At 38.0% G+C, this 14,851-nt stretch overlaps 1 protein-coding gene across 3 annotated transcripts in view; it reads right to left on the bottom strand.

Moving 5' to 3' along the window:
• trpm7 (transient receptor potential cation channel, subfamily M, member 7) overlaps window positions 1–14,074 on the bottom strand; it is a gene marked incomplete at its 3' end in the record, with an annotated part of 43,173 nt that extends 29,099 nt beyond the window's left edge. For all 3 annotated transcript variants that reach the window (XM_080031566.1, XM_080031567.1, XM_080031565.1), the window contains exons 1-10: window positions 13,962–14,074; window positions 13,343–13,396; window positions 12,568–12,708; window positions 9,974–10,102; window positions 8,158–8,234; window positions 7,775–7,877; window positions 6,972–7,069; window positions 3,967–4,195; window positions 2,681–2,836; window positions 225–368 (exon numbers count right to left, since the gene is read on the bottom strand). In XM_080031566.1, coding sequence (XP_079887692.1) covers window positions 225–368; window positions 2,681–2,836; window positions 3,967–4,195; window positions 6,972–7,069; window positions 7,775–7,877; window positions 8,158–8,234; window positions 9,974–10,102; window positions 12,568–12,708; window positions 13,343–13,396; window positions 13,962–14,057 — 1,227 coding nt within the window. In that variant the 5' untranslated portion in view covers window positions 14,058–14,074. The remainder of the gene's footprint in view (window positions 1–224; window positions 369–2,680; window positions 2,837–3,966; window positions 4,196–6,971; window positions 7,070–7,774; window positions 7,878–8,157; window positions 8,235–9,973; window positions 10,103–12,567; window positions 12,709–13,342; window positions 13,397–13,961) is intronic.
• Window positions 14,075–14,851: the final 777 nt, after the last annotated feature.

Consider the following 14,851-nt stretch of genomic DNA (forward strand, 5'->3'; position numbering starts at 1 on the left):
GTGTGTGGGGGTGTGTGTGTGAGTCTGTCTGTCTGTCTGTCTGTCTGTCTGTCTGTATGTATATTAGTTTGAGTGAGTGAGTGAGTGAGTGAGTGTGAGAGTGTCTGTCTGTCTGTCTGTCTGTATATTAGTTTGAGTGAGTGAGTGAGTGAGTGTCTGTCTGTCTGTCTGTCTGTCTGTCTGTCTGTCTGTCTGTCTGTCTGTCTGTCTGTCTGTCTCCATACCGTATTGGCCCAGAACTTGACTATAGGCGCGTGGTAGAAGGCGTGGATCTTGCGCGCCAGTGGAAGTTTTCTGGAGCGAATGTGCGTCTCGGTGTCACTCTTTGTCTCAACGGGGTCGTGGGCTCGAGCCTCCTTGAACACATCCTAAAAAGAGTGTAAAAAAATAAATATATATATATATATATATATATATATATATATATATATATATATATATATAATTAATTAATTCATAATATATAGATGTATACAATATTAATTAATAATAAAATATATATATAAAAATAATCAATTCATAATATATAGATATATATATAATATTAAATAATAATAATAATAAAAATATATAATTAATTAACCAATTAATTAATTAATTAATTAATTAATTAATTAATTAATTAAAAAGTTATATTTCCTAAAGAAGAAAAAAAAATATATATATATAAACCTTATGTTAAAGGTGCATTACTATGTAACTTTGGGTGTGCAGAGAAGCGAAAAATGTTCTAAGGTATATTCTCATAACTGAATAAACAAACTTTCTCACAGGAAAATGTTTCTTTGAAGATATCCTAAAGACAGGGTGAAAAAATAATATGAATAGCTTAAAAAGGTGCTCTGAGGAACTTTCAGTTTGTGTTAATTCTAGCGCCCCCTTTGGACAAAAGCAGTAGTGTTTTTTTACTACGTCAGCTGTTGTTCCTGGGTGAGCGTATGACCCATGACAAAGGTATTAAGAAAAACTAAATAAAAATAGCATTCTTTGCACTGATGGTCTCGTTTGCTGTTACATGTTATTTATGATCATCAGAGGAAAAATTAGACTGTTTCAGAAATATTTAAAAGTTCCTCGTAGCACCTTTAAATTAGACTGCAATGACAACGTCACAAGTTTTTACTGAACAGATTTTGGATACATCATTTTTTTCTTTATAAGTCAAAAGATCCTATGTACAGGTCTTAAAAAATGCATTTTCCGCATGTTTTTATGTAGGAAAAGTATCATAAATCAGACAGTGAACAACATATGAACAAATCCTTCTGTGATAACCTTCAGAATAGTGCTTAGAATGATTATGGAAAGTTTAGTTGATGTGTAAGTGATTTAGAACTTGAGATTTTATGGTTCAATATTAAAAAAACTAATGTTGAGATAATGACCGTTAAAGATGGTTGTATAGGAGAAATATACAGACGCAAAAAGACAAGGTTTAGTCAAATAAACACCTGAATGTACATGTTGGACCTTTTGATTTATACTAGTATGAAAGAAGACATGTTATGGAAGATACATAGATAAAAATCTCAAAATTGACCAGAGCTTGAAATGACAATGTTTTTGTCTACAGTGTCTCGCTTTACACGTAAAAAATTGTTCAATTATTAAGATGATGTTAACGGTTTTATGAGATGTAAGTAAGTTATAAATGAATAAATATATTTGTTGGTAAATACTTATTTGGACTCTTGTCTTTCACTCTCACTCTCCTCTTCACTCTGCTTGCTTTTGGCTTGTAAAGAGATGCAAGTTAACGCATAATAATTAGTTACATATTTAGCACATTTAGCACATTTATTCAAATATTTCTGAACAAATTATTGTTTTAATTAATGGGAGCAATCAACTGGCAATGTTTCATGATGAAATTTGTAAGAAATCATTTATTTAAAATTCTCTGACAATTTGCATTTAAAGCTAGAAATATATCTTCAACTGTCAATTAAAAAGGCTAAAATACCTACAAAAATATCTTAAATAAATTAAAATTAAAAAATTTTAAAGCGAAGAAAGCTTTATATATATATTTAAAAATAGTTTTAAATTAAAATAAATAAATAAATAAATCAAAATGAAATGGATAACAATTTATATATTAAGTTTTTTTATACACAATTTTTTTTATGTTATTTTGCTTTCGTAACCGTTTTTTTGCCGTTTAATTGTATTGTTTTAAATTGTTCGAAAAAAAAGACAACCTAACCTTCACCCTGACATACATTCATTAATTTATTTAAATAAATAAAAAATACATTTAATTTTATAAATATTTTTTAAAATAATTCTAACCATCTGTATGTCTTCAGCGATGTTCTGGAAGTTGTGTTCACTGTCTTCCATTCTCACCTGCAGTGTCTCTAATTAAGTCTCTTGCGGTTGATTTGGATATGTTGCATTCAAGGACTTATTTCATTATACTACAGCCAATTTACATTTAAAGCCAGACGTATATCTTTAACTGGCTAAAATAGCTACACAAACATATTTTAAAAAAAAGAAGCGAAAAAGCTTTATTTATATATATTTAAAAAATACATAAAAAAATAAAAAATAAATTATAGATAAAAATTTCTATATATTTTTTTTTTCTTTTACAATTTTTTTCCCTTTTATTGAATCAGTTTAAAATATTCAAAATAAAATCTTCACAAATTTTTTTTTTTTAAACAATTCTAACCATCTGTATGTCTTCAGCGATGTTCTGGAAGTTGTGCTCACTGTCTTCCATGGTCATTTGATGGTCATCCTGGCTCTGGGGGATATGAGCCATCTCCGCTTTGGACTTATACTCCAACAGGAGGATGGCAGGAGGCACCAGGATACTCAGAATCACCTAGAGAGAGACAGACACACACTCATATGGGTGGATGCTGCTAGGTGTGTAGGAAGAGTGCTTTGAATTATGGACGGACAGACAGACAGACAGACAGACAGACAGACAGACAGACAGACAGACATTCATTCATTCACACACGAATACCCCCCGCCCCCCCAACAATACGATTTTTTCCACCAAAAATAAAATGTAAATGTGCCATGAACCTTGTACCAGGAGTTATTTTGCACATCGAGAGTGTACAGCCTAGACTCTGTAAATGGGAATGTTGCTAGCTATGGTGGGCACCCTTTGTTTACATACCAGTTTACAGAGCCTAGGCTGTGTATTAACACTGGATTCTTTTTCAGTGCACACACAGTACAGACAGGTAGTGGATCATGAGGAGATATATTCCCTAACTTTAACAAAAACTGATTTTGACAACAAGCGTTCTCCAGAATCACTGACTACACCTTTAAGACCAATAATTCACTATATCGAAACCCTTATCCACAACAAATTAAAAAACAACGCACCGACAGTGTTGTTGTAATTACTCAGAATTCCTCATGGGGGCGACAGAAGTTACGCACTATAGCTTTAAGAGCAACACTTCAAAATGTTAAACCTCTACAGCCTGAAAATCACTCTTAGCACTTAATTCACAATATCAAATCTCTGAAAAAAAAATAATTTAAGCACATATTTCAACCCATTCTTTTACCAAAACCAAAATGTAAATAGCTACAGTGGGTGGGCACCCTTTGTTTACGTACTAGTTTATAGAGCCTAGGCTGTGTATTAACACTGGATTATCTTTCAGTGCACACACAGTACAGACGGGTAGCGGATCATGAGGAGATATTAACTAAAAAATGTTTGACAAAAAGTGATTTTGACAACAAGCGTTCTCCAGAATCACTGACTCCACCTTTAACAATTTTTTGTTTTTTTAACACATAAAGGAGGGAAAAAATGGTTTTTAAACATATTTTTTTTTTTAATTTATGAAAATGAACTAACCTTCATGTGTATAACTTCATAATATTGAGACTTTTAGACCTCTGTAGCCATTTTAAACAAATTCTCAACACATATTTCAACCCCATTCTTTACCAAAACCAAAAGTTAAATGTGCCATGAACCTTGTACCAGGAGTTCTTGCGCATGTTGAGCCGACCCATCCACATATCGGACAGCAGCATCTGGGTGCAGGTGTGGGCTACGAAGGTGCGGAGGTGGGAGCTAACGGCCAGCTTCAGACAGGTAGAGTTGCTCCAGTTCTTCAGCTCGTAGGTTAACAGCTTCATGGCCATCGTCTCGTCCTGTCTGAAAGATTGTTCAAGGAGGTCCACGGCCAACGTCCCAAAATCACTGAAATACAGAGACACACACAGATTTTTTAACATTGTTTTATTTCATATTATATCCCCTTTTGTGTTTGAAAGGTTCTGTACAAATAGTTATTTATTGTCAAATAGTTATAACCGGTATGTGTTTTGGTGTGCAATAACTTCCTGTAGTAAACAAGGAGAAGCAGCTTTTAGTTTTTATGCACCAAAAATCTGGAACAAACTCCAAGAAAACTTGAGGTCTGCTGCAACTCTCAGTTCTTTTAAATCAAGTCTGAAGACTTTTCTGTTTCCATTTTAACCTGCAATTTTTATTTTATTTGCTTCTTTTATTTGCTTTTAAATGTCTTCTAATGTGTTTTATGTATTTTAATCATGCCCCTGTAAAGCACTTTGAGTGGCCTTGTGTCTGAATTGTGCTATATAAATAAACTTGCCTTGTCTTGTGTGTGGAGTTGATAGTTGTATGTACCGGTAAACCAAACTTCATTGTTTTGGAAATTTGAATGGCTGTTTTTTCACCTTGAAGTCCAAATTATTATATTAATTCGATGACAAATAATGGTTTAAATGACTGAAAACTTAATTATGAATCAAAGGATGGTAAATAAGCTTTTTTCCCCCTTATGTTTTTCTTTAGTTCTAACGTGGATTCCTACTTGGGATAAAAGCTGAAATTTGTATTAAAGAAAAGTAGAAATTTTCACACATTATGTAAATTAACTGTAACTTAGTTCACAAATTTGCTATGATAGTTGTTTCTTCCAGTAGTTTATCATTATTATCACGTATTTGTCATTCATGTATCTAATTATGCTTTCTCTTTTGTGTAACGTCATTATTTTCTGTTTTCTTTTACATGTTCGAAAAAAAATTCAATCAAATCAAATCAAATGTATTCAGACGGTATGTCCATGTACAGTATCTCACAAAAGTGAGTACACCCCTAACATTTCTTCAAATATTTCATTATATCTTTCCATGCGACAACACTGAATAAATGACACTTTGATACAATGTCAAGTAGTCAGTGTACAGCTTGTATAACAGTGTAAATTTGCTGTCCCCTCAAAATAACTCGACACACAGCCATTAATGTCTAAACTGTTGGCAACAAAAGTGAGTACACCCCGAAGAAAAAATGTCCAAATTGGGCCCAAAGTGTCAATTTTTTGTTTTGCCATCATTATTTTTTAGCGCTGCCTTAACCCTCTTGGGCATGTAGTTCACTAGAGCTTCACAGGTTGCAACTGGAACCCTCTTCTACCCATTCATGACGACATCAAGGAGCTGGTGGATATTAGAGTCCTTGCGCTCCTCCATCTCCCGTTTGAGGATGCCCCAAAGATGCTCAATAGGGTTTAAGACTGGTGACATGCTTGGCCAGTCCATAACCTTTACCCTCAGCTTCTTTAGCAAGCCAGTGGTCGTTCGGAGGTGTGTTTGGGGTCGTTATCATGTTGCAGTACTGCCCTGCGGCCCAGTTTATGAAGGGAGGGGATCATGCTCTGCTTCAGTATGTCACAGTACATGTTAGAATTCAATGAACTGTAGATCCCCAGTGCTGGCAGCACTCATGCAGCCCCAGACCATGACACTCCAACCACCATGCTTGACTCTAGGCAAGACACACTTGTCTTTGTACTCCTCACCTGGTTGCCGCTCCACACTCTTAACACCATCTGAACCAAATAAATGTATTTTGGTCTCATCAGACCACAGGACATGGTTGCAGTAATCCATGTCCGTAGTCTGTTTGTCTTCAGCAAACTTTTTGTGGGGTTTCTTGTGCATCATCTTTAGAATAGGCTTCCTTCTGGGATGACAGCCATGCAGACCAGTATGATGCAGAGTGCGGCGTATGGTCTGAGCACTGACAGGTTGACCCCCCACCCCTTCAAGCCCTTCAGCAATGCTGGCAGCACTCATACGTCTATTTTCCAAAGCCAACCTCTGTGTACGACGCTGACCACGTGCACTCAACCTTCGTAAACTGGGCCGCAGGGTGGTATTGCAACATGATAACGACCCCAAACACACCTCCAAGACGACCAGTGGCTTGCTAAAAAAGCTGAGGGTAAAGGTTATGGCCTGGCCAAGCATGTCTCCAGACCTAACCCCTATTGAGCATCTTTGGGGCATCCTCAAACAGAAGGTGGAGGAGCGCAAGGTCTTTAATATCCACCAGCTCTGTGATGCTGTCATAAATGGGTGGAAAAGGGTTCCAGTTGCAACCTGTGAAGCTCTAGTGAACTACATGCCCAAGAGGGTTAAGGCAGTGCTGGAAAATAATGGTGGCCACACAAAATATTTACACTTTGGGCCCAATTTGTAAATTTTTTCTAAGGGGTGTACTCACTTTTGTTGCCAGCAGTTTAGACATTAATGGCTGTGTGTCGAGTTATTTTGAGGGGACAGTAAATTTACACTGTTATACAAGCTGTACACTGACTACTTTACATTGTATCAAAGTGTCATTTCTTCAGTGTTGTCCCATGGAAAGATATAAAGAAACATTTGAAGAAATGTGAGGGGTGTACTCACTTTTGTGAGATACTGTATGTTTAATATGTTGATAGGACCAGGCGTACTTAAAGACCTACTTCACCGGTGGGAATATGAAGGTGTATTGAATTCTGATATCCTATGTAGTATAAATGTGCAAAAAAAAATAGAAATTGGTTCATCCTAGCCTCAGAATTCAATACACCTTCATATTCCCACCGGTGAAGTAGGCCTTTAAACTTAAGTGTATATATTTGAGCAACACACATCATGCCACAGTAAAATGAACCTACTTAGAGTATTCCTTGAGCTCCTCTGAAGTGTCGTCCACCACATCACTCTTCTTGGCCTCGTAGCCCATGGACCGGCAGAGCTTACAGGCCACCAGCGCCTGGACAACAAGAACAAAATACTCTAGTGATGTTCGGTTTGTTACAGTTGCTCCAATTTGGAATAGAAACACATGTAGAAAAGTGAAGAACAAGTGTAAGAAAATATGCTTAAAGCTGCAGTGTGTAGAATTTTGGGTTTTATTTCCTATCAGATTTTGTAGAAAGTAATTATAATATCCATAAGTACGTTTAATTTAGTGCATAAAAGTTGAATTTTTTTTTTTAATTATTATTTTTTTCCTTAGAAAGGGTCTCATATATGTCCATATTTCTCCATACTTTGGACCAAAGCCTAGTGCCGCCATCTTGAAAGTGTCATAGTTGGAATGTCATCAGGTGCATTGTTTAAAATTTAGAATTGTTCTTGTCCTTGAAGGCCACTGTAACTTCTGTTATTATTTGAAAGGGGCGGGGTTACCCAGGGAGCGTTGCATTTGACGTTGGTTTGCACTGTCTTGTCCTGTCTTGCACCAAATCAATTTCCTAACATGTTTGACATGTCATGGCAATAAAGTCTTCTAATGCTGAAATAAGGGTCACCCCTCAACTGATCTTTCAAGTATAAATAAAGGTTAAATTAATCAAATAAATGAGAAAAAAAAAAATTTCATAATGCCCCACATTAGCCATGTTTTCCTCCCCGTGCATAGAGACAGACAGACAGACAGACAGACAGACAGACAGACAGACAGACAGACACACACCTTAGCCATGTTCTCCTCCCCGTGCTGCCAGAAGAACAGACTCATCTTCTGTCTCTTCATGAGCACGGCCCAGACCAGCAGCTCGTTGAAGGGGTACGGGAACCTCAAGTCAAACAAAACTTTATTAGTACAGCACTTTCAGACACAGTTAACACAAACTGCTTTACAGTATAGGCCTATATACAACTACATTTTAAATAATATCATAAGAAATAATAAGAAAACAGAAAAATACCCCACCTCCCCCTCCCCATAAATCACAGAGCAATACATTCCATTCAGAAACTAAAGACATTTTATTCAACGTTACTTGATAGGCACAGAGTAAATAAAACAAGTAAAAAACATGGATCATTATAAACATTTAAACAGGAGATAAAAACCTGCGTGTCTCTGGGTCATCTATGTCCACGATCTCCTCCTTACTGCGCTTCTTACTCTGCTCTGTGGCTGACTCCAACTGTAGAAATAAATACATTGTTAGGAATGTTCACAAAGAAAACATTTTTTTTCCAGAATTTATAATATAATGAATGAGGTTTGTCGTCCCTCAGTCTTCCCTCAGTCTTCCCTTGGCCCAGCTGTCCTGTTAATCCTAACCCTACATTTTACCATGTGTGATGTCACACATGGTAAAATGTAGGGTTAGACAGTGAGACCATAAAACACTCTTTCTGCCTTTTCTCAATTGTTTGCACATTTATACTACATTGGATTCCAGAGTTCAATACACCTTCATATTTCCACCGGTGAAGTAGATCTTTAATACCTTTGGTCTGTTGGGCTGTCTGTAGTTAATACCTTAGGCTTGTAGGGCTGTCTGTGTCAGAAGTTAATACCCTGGGCTTGTAGGTCTGTCTGTAGTGTCAGTAGTTAGTACCTTGGGTTTGTAGGTCTGTCTGTAGTGTCAGTAGTTAATACCTTTGGTCTGTTGGGCTGTCAGTAGTGTCTGTAGTGTGTCAGTAGTTAGTACCTTAGGCTTGTAGGGCTGTCAGTAGTGTCTGTAGTGTGTCAGTAGTTAGTACCTTAGGCTTGTAGGGCTGTCAGTAGTGTCAGTAGTTAATACCTTTGGTCTGTTGGGCTGTCTGTAGTTAATACCTTTGGTTTGTAGGTCTGTCTGTAGTGTCAGTAGTTAGTACCTTAGGTTTGTAGGGCTGTCAGTAGGGCTGTCTGTGTCAGTAGTTAATACCTTGGGCTTGTAGGGCTGTCTGTAGTGTCAGTAGTTAGTACCTTGGGCTTGTAGGGCTGTCTGTAGTGTCAGTAGTGTCAGTAGTTAATACCTTAGGTTTGCAGGGCTGTCAGTAGGGCTGTCTGTAGTGTCAGTAGTTAATACCTTGGGCTTGTAGGGCTGTCTGTAGTGTCAGTAGTGTCAGTAGTTAATACCTTAGGTTTGCAGGGCTGTCAGTAGTGTCAGTAGTTAGTACCTTAGGCTTGTAGGGCTGTCAGTAGTGTCAGTAGTTAGTACCTTAGGCTTGTAGGGCTGTCAGTAGTGTCAGTAGTGTCAGTAGTTAATACCTTAGGCTTGTAGGGCTGTCAGTAGTGTCAGTAGTTAGTACCTTAGGCTTGTAGGGCTGTCAGTAGTGTCAGTAGTGTCAGTAGTTAATACCTTAGGCTTGTAGGGCTGTCTGTAGTGTCAGTAGTGTCAGTAGTTAGTACCTTAGGCTTGTAGGGCTGCGCTGTAGTGTCAGTAGTGTCAGTAGTTAGTACCTTAGGTTTGTAGGGCTGTCTGTAGGTCTGTGTCAGTAGTTATTACCTTAGGTTTGAAGGGCTGTCAGTAGTGTCAGTAGTTAATACCTTAGGTTTGTGTCTGTGTCAGTAGTTAATACCTTAGGCTTGTAGGGCTGTCAGTAGTGTCAGTAGTTAGTACCTTAGGCTTGTAGGGCTGTCAGTAGTGTCAGTAGTGTCAGTAGTTAGTACCTTAGGCTTGTAGGTCTGTCTGTACTGTCAGTAGTTAGTACATTAGGCTTGTAGGGCTGTCAGTAGCGTCAGTAGTGTCAGTAGTTAATACCTTGGGCTTGTAGGGCTGTCTGTAGTGTCAGTAGTTAGTACCTTAGGCTTGTAGGGCTGTCTGTAGTGTCTGTAGTGTCAGTAGTTAGTACCTTAGGCTTGTAGGGCTGTCTGTAATGTCAGTAGTGTCAGTAGTTAGTACCTTAGGCTTGTAGGGCTGTCTGTAGTGTCAGTAGTGTCAGTAGTTAGTACCTTGGGCTTGTAGGGCTGCGCTGTCTTGATGAAGTGGTTGTGCCTGGTTTTCTCCTTCTTGTCTGCCTGCATGCTGAAGGCCTCATGACTCTTCCTCAGTCCGGGGCCCGAGATGTTTCGCCCCGACCGCTGTTAGGAGCGAGATACATTTAAGATTTATTAATAAGGATAGGAATACAATTAAGATTAAGTATTCATGCTAGAAATGTAACTCAAACTTTTTTTTTTAACTATTATTTTGACTGTGGACTGTCAATGTGAATTTTGCAATAAAATGTGAAAAGAAAATTAAAAAAATATTACGTACTCGATTAATGTTAGTTTAAAGTAAGACAATGCACGCAAAATCATATACAATCATATGAAAAAGTTTGGGAACCCCTCTCAGCCGGCATTATAATTGACTCTGCTTTCACAAAAAAAATATAAAAGTGGTATGTCTTTAATTTACCAGGAACAGCTAAGTACTGGGATGTTTTCCAAACAAAGATTTTTTGAAAAGCAGTATTTGGTTGTATGAAATAAAATAAAATGTGAAAAACTGGCTGTGCAAAAATATGGGTACCCTTGTGGTTTTGTTGATTTTAATGCCTGTAACAGCATGTAAAACTGATGAATTTAAACACAAAGTTGGTTGGATTATGTTGTTAAGCCTTGAACCTCATAGAAATGTCTGTTTAATCATGAGAAAATGTATTTTAGGTGCCTAAATGCAAGTTGCACTTCTCTTTGACTCTCTGCTGAAGTGAGACAGAATGGGATCATCAAAACTGCTCCCAAAAGATCTTAAAAACAAAGATTATTCATTATCATGGTTTAGGGGAAGGCTACAAGAAGCTTTCCCAAAGGTTTCAATTGTCAATTTCTACTGTAAGGAACGTTGTCAGGGAATGGAAGGACACAGGCACAGTTGCAGTTAAACCCAGGTCTAGCAGACCAAGAAAAGTACAAGAGCGGCATATGCGGCGGATTGTGAGAATGGTTGCACACAACCCAAAGATCACCTCCAAAGACCTGCAAGAACATCTGGCTGCAGATTGTGTATCTGTACATGGTTCAACAAATCAGTGCAATTTGCACCAAAACATCTGTATGGCCAGGTGATGAGAAGGAAGCCCTTTCTGCGCCCACGCCACAGATACAGTTGCATGGAGTATGCAAAAGCTAATTTAGACAAGCCAGATTCATATTGGAAGAAAATGCTTTGGACTGATGAGACAAAAATTAAGTTATTTGGTCTTTATAAAAAGCAGATGTTTTGGTGCAAATTGCGCTGAATTGTTGAACGATGTACAGATACACAATCTGCAGCCAGATGTTCTTGCAGGTCTTTGGAGTTGATCTGTGGGTTGTGTGCAACCATTCTCACAATCCTCCACCTATGCCGCTCCTGTTTTTTTCTTGGTCTGCCATGCCTGGGTTTAACTGCCACTGTGCCTGTGTCCTTCCATTTCCTGACAACGTTCCCTACAGTCGAAATTGACAATTGAAACCTTTGGGAAAGCTTCTTGTAGCCTTCCCCTAAACCATGACAATGAACAATCTTTGTTTTTCAGATCTTTTGGGAGCTGTTTTGATGATCCCATTCTGTCTCACTTCAGCAGAGAGTCAAAGAGAAGTGCAACTTGCATTTAGGCACCTAAAATACATTTTCTCATGATTAAACAGACATTTCTATGAGGTTCAAGGCTTAACAACATAATCCAACCAACTTTGTGTTTAAATTCATCAGTTTTACATGCTGTTACAGGCATTAAAATCAACAAAACCACAAGGGTACCCATATTTTTGCACAGCCAGTTTTTCACATTTTATTTTATTTCATACAACCAAATACTGCTTTTCAAAAAATCTTTGTTTGGAAAACATCCCAGTACTTAGCTGTTCCTGGTAAATTAAAGACATAGCACTTTTATATTTTTTTTGTGAAAGCAGAGTCAATTATAATGCCGGCTGAGAGGGGTTCCCAAACTTTTTCATATGACTGTAGTTGTTTTAGTTTTGTCGTATGTTTGTTGATTATAGTTATTATATTCTAGTTGTTGTTATCATATAGGGCCGGTTATGTTATACCCAGAACGCTGTGGGGAGGAGAGACATACAGTTTAAGATTAAAGGTTTCATTTAATGTTAGTTTAAAGTAAGACACTGCGGGAAAAAAATCATATTGTTTTTTTCAAGCACTGGTCAATTTTGAGATTTTTGTCTATTTAGCTTATTTCATACCAGTATAAATAAAAAGGTCCGCAACAATTTTTTTTTTAAATTTACTTTATTTTAGATTTTTTTTTTTTTTTTACAGAACACAAACACACAACCGAAAAAGTGTCCTGGTGCTTCGAGGAACTTTTAAATTTTTCTAATTTTTCCTCTGATGATCATGTACATGTAACAGCAAACGAGACCATCAGTGCAAAGAATACTATTTTTATATAGTTTTTCTTAATGCCTTTGTCATGGGTATACGCTCACCCAGGAACAACAGCTGGCGTAGTAAAAACACTACCGCTTTTGTCCAAAGGGGGGCGCTAGAATTAACACAAACTAAAAGTTCCTCGGAGCACCTTTAAGACCATTAAAAGACTTGCACTGACCCTGTTGCTGCCGTGTAGGTTGTTGTATATGATCCTGAATCTCTTGCGTGTGTAGTTGCATCTGTAGGTTCCTCCCATAAGGTACTCAATCACCAAACCAACGTCTATCAACGTGATCTTATAGTTAGGAGGAAGGTGGCTCTGTAGGTAAGCATAGGACATACACAGTGGTTAATGAGTGAATCTGCCTGTCTGTCTGTCTGTCTGTCTGTCTGTCTGTCTGTGTATCTATCTATCTATCCATCCATCCATCCATCTATCTGTCAGTGTATATATCTGTCTGTCTGTCTGTCTGTCTGTCTGTCTGTCTGTCTGTCTGTCTATCTATCTATCTATCTATCTATCTATCTATCTATCTATCTATCTATCTATCTATCTATCTATCTATCTATCTATCTATCTATCTATCTATCTATCTATCTATCTATCTATCTATCTATCTATCTATCTATCCATCCATCTATCTATCTATCTATCTATCTATCTATCTATCTATCTATCTATCTATCTATCTGTCATATATATAATCCAGTACCTGTCCGTACTGTGTGTGTGCAATAAAAAAAAATCGAAGGGGGAGCAACGTAGTTAGCAACATGTGCGTTTACAGAGCCTAGGCTGTGTATTAAGATATGGATTTATGTTTAGTGCACACACAGTACGGACAGATCATGAGGAGATATTCACTGATTTTGACAACAAGTGTTCTCCAGTCACCTTTAGTTTATGAGTGAAATAAAAAACATTGATCGATAAAAGCACTTGTTGACTTTACCTGTTTAACATCTCGAACCAGATGGAGAAGAGTCGGGTTGTTCGTAGGTTGTTTCTGAAATACAAGAAAATATTAAAAAACATTTGAACACATATAATTATTTTATTAAAACAACCCACCTCAGGGGGCGCCCTTAGCTCAGTTGGTAGGGCGTCCCCCCCATGGGCCTCGGCCAGCAGCAGACCCGGGTTCAATTCCAGCCCGCGGTCGTACTCTGCATGTCACTCCCCTCTCTGCCCCATTTCAACTCTGTCTCTACACTATCAATAAAGCATAAAAATGCAACAACAAAAACAATCTTAAAAAATAAAAATAATAAATATTTTCATAATTTTACTGTGTTGTATAGTTCCTCTAGTCTACTGTTGGTGATGCTCACGCTCTCTCTCTCTCTCTCTCTCTCTCTCTCTCACACACACACAAACCCACACACATAGCCACACACCCCCACTCAGACACACACACACACCCCCACTCAAACACAAACCCTTCCTCAATCACACACAAACACACACTCACACACACACAATAAAACAACACACACACACACACACACACACACACACACACACACACACACACACAGACACAAACACTAATAATACAACCGTTATCTCACCGTATTGTACAGTTCTTCTAGTCGGCTGATGGTGAGGAATCGGTGCATGCTCACTCCGTTCTCTATCAGCAGCTTCACAAACTCAACTCTGTCCATCACCAAGGCATCCAGCATGGCCTGCTCCAGGGAACTCACCTGGTAACAGACAGACAGACAGACAGACCGACACACACACAGACAGACAGACAGACACACAGACAGACAGACAGACAGACAGACGGACAGACACACAGACAGACAGACACACAGACAGACAGACACACAGACAGAGAGAGAGATACACGGACAGACAGACAGACAGACAGACAGAGATACACAGACAGACAGACAGACAGAGAGACAGACAGAGAGAGAGAGAGAGAGATACACAGACAGACACACATACAGAGAGAGAGATACACAGACAGACAGACAGACACACACAGGCACACAAACAGGCAGGCAGGCAGACACACAGACACACACACACACACACACACACACACAGCATAATTTTATGACAAATCATTATTTATGAATAGTAATATCACAAAAATCGCCTTTTTATGCACACAAACAAAAATAATAATGAAAATAAAATACATTTCGCGAATAAACAGAGCTGAACTGCAGTAAAGTGAAAAGTTAAGGGGAACTCAGTTAAGTGAAAAGTTAAGGGGAACTCACAATTGTATTTCGACTTTTGTTCTCGTTTTTTGTGCATAAAAAAAAATATCCTTCTGACTTCACTCATAGATCATAAGCAATACGAAAAATATATTATATAACCTAACCCTAACCCTAACCCTCTAACCCTAACCCCAACCCTCTAACCCTAACCCTCTAACCCTAACCCTCTAACCCTAACCCCAACCCTCTAACCCTAACCCTCTAACCCTAACCCTCTAACC

The sequence above is a fragment of the Ammodytes marinus genome (assembly GCF_949987685.1).
Source record: "Ammodytes marinus genome assembly, chromosome: 1".
Taxonomy (NCBI): Eukaryota; Metazoa; Chordata; class Actinopteri; order Uranoscopiformes; family Ammodytidae; genus Ammodytes; species Ammodytes marinus.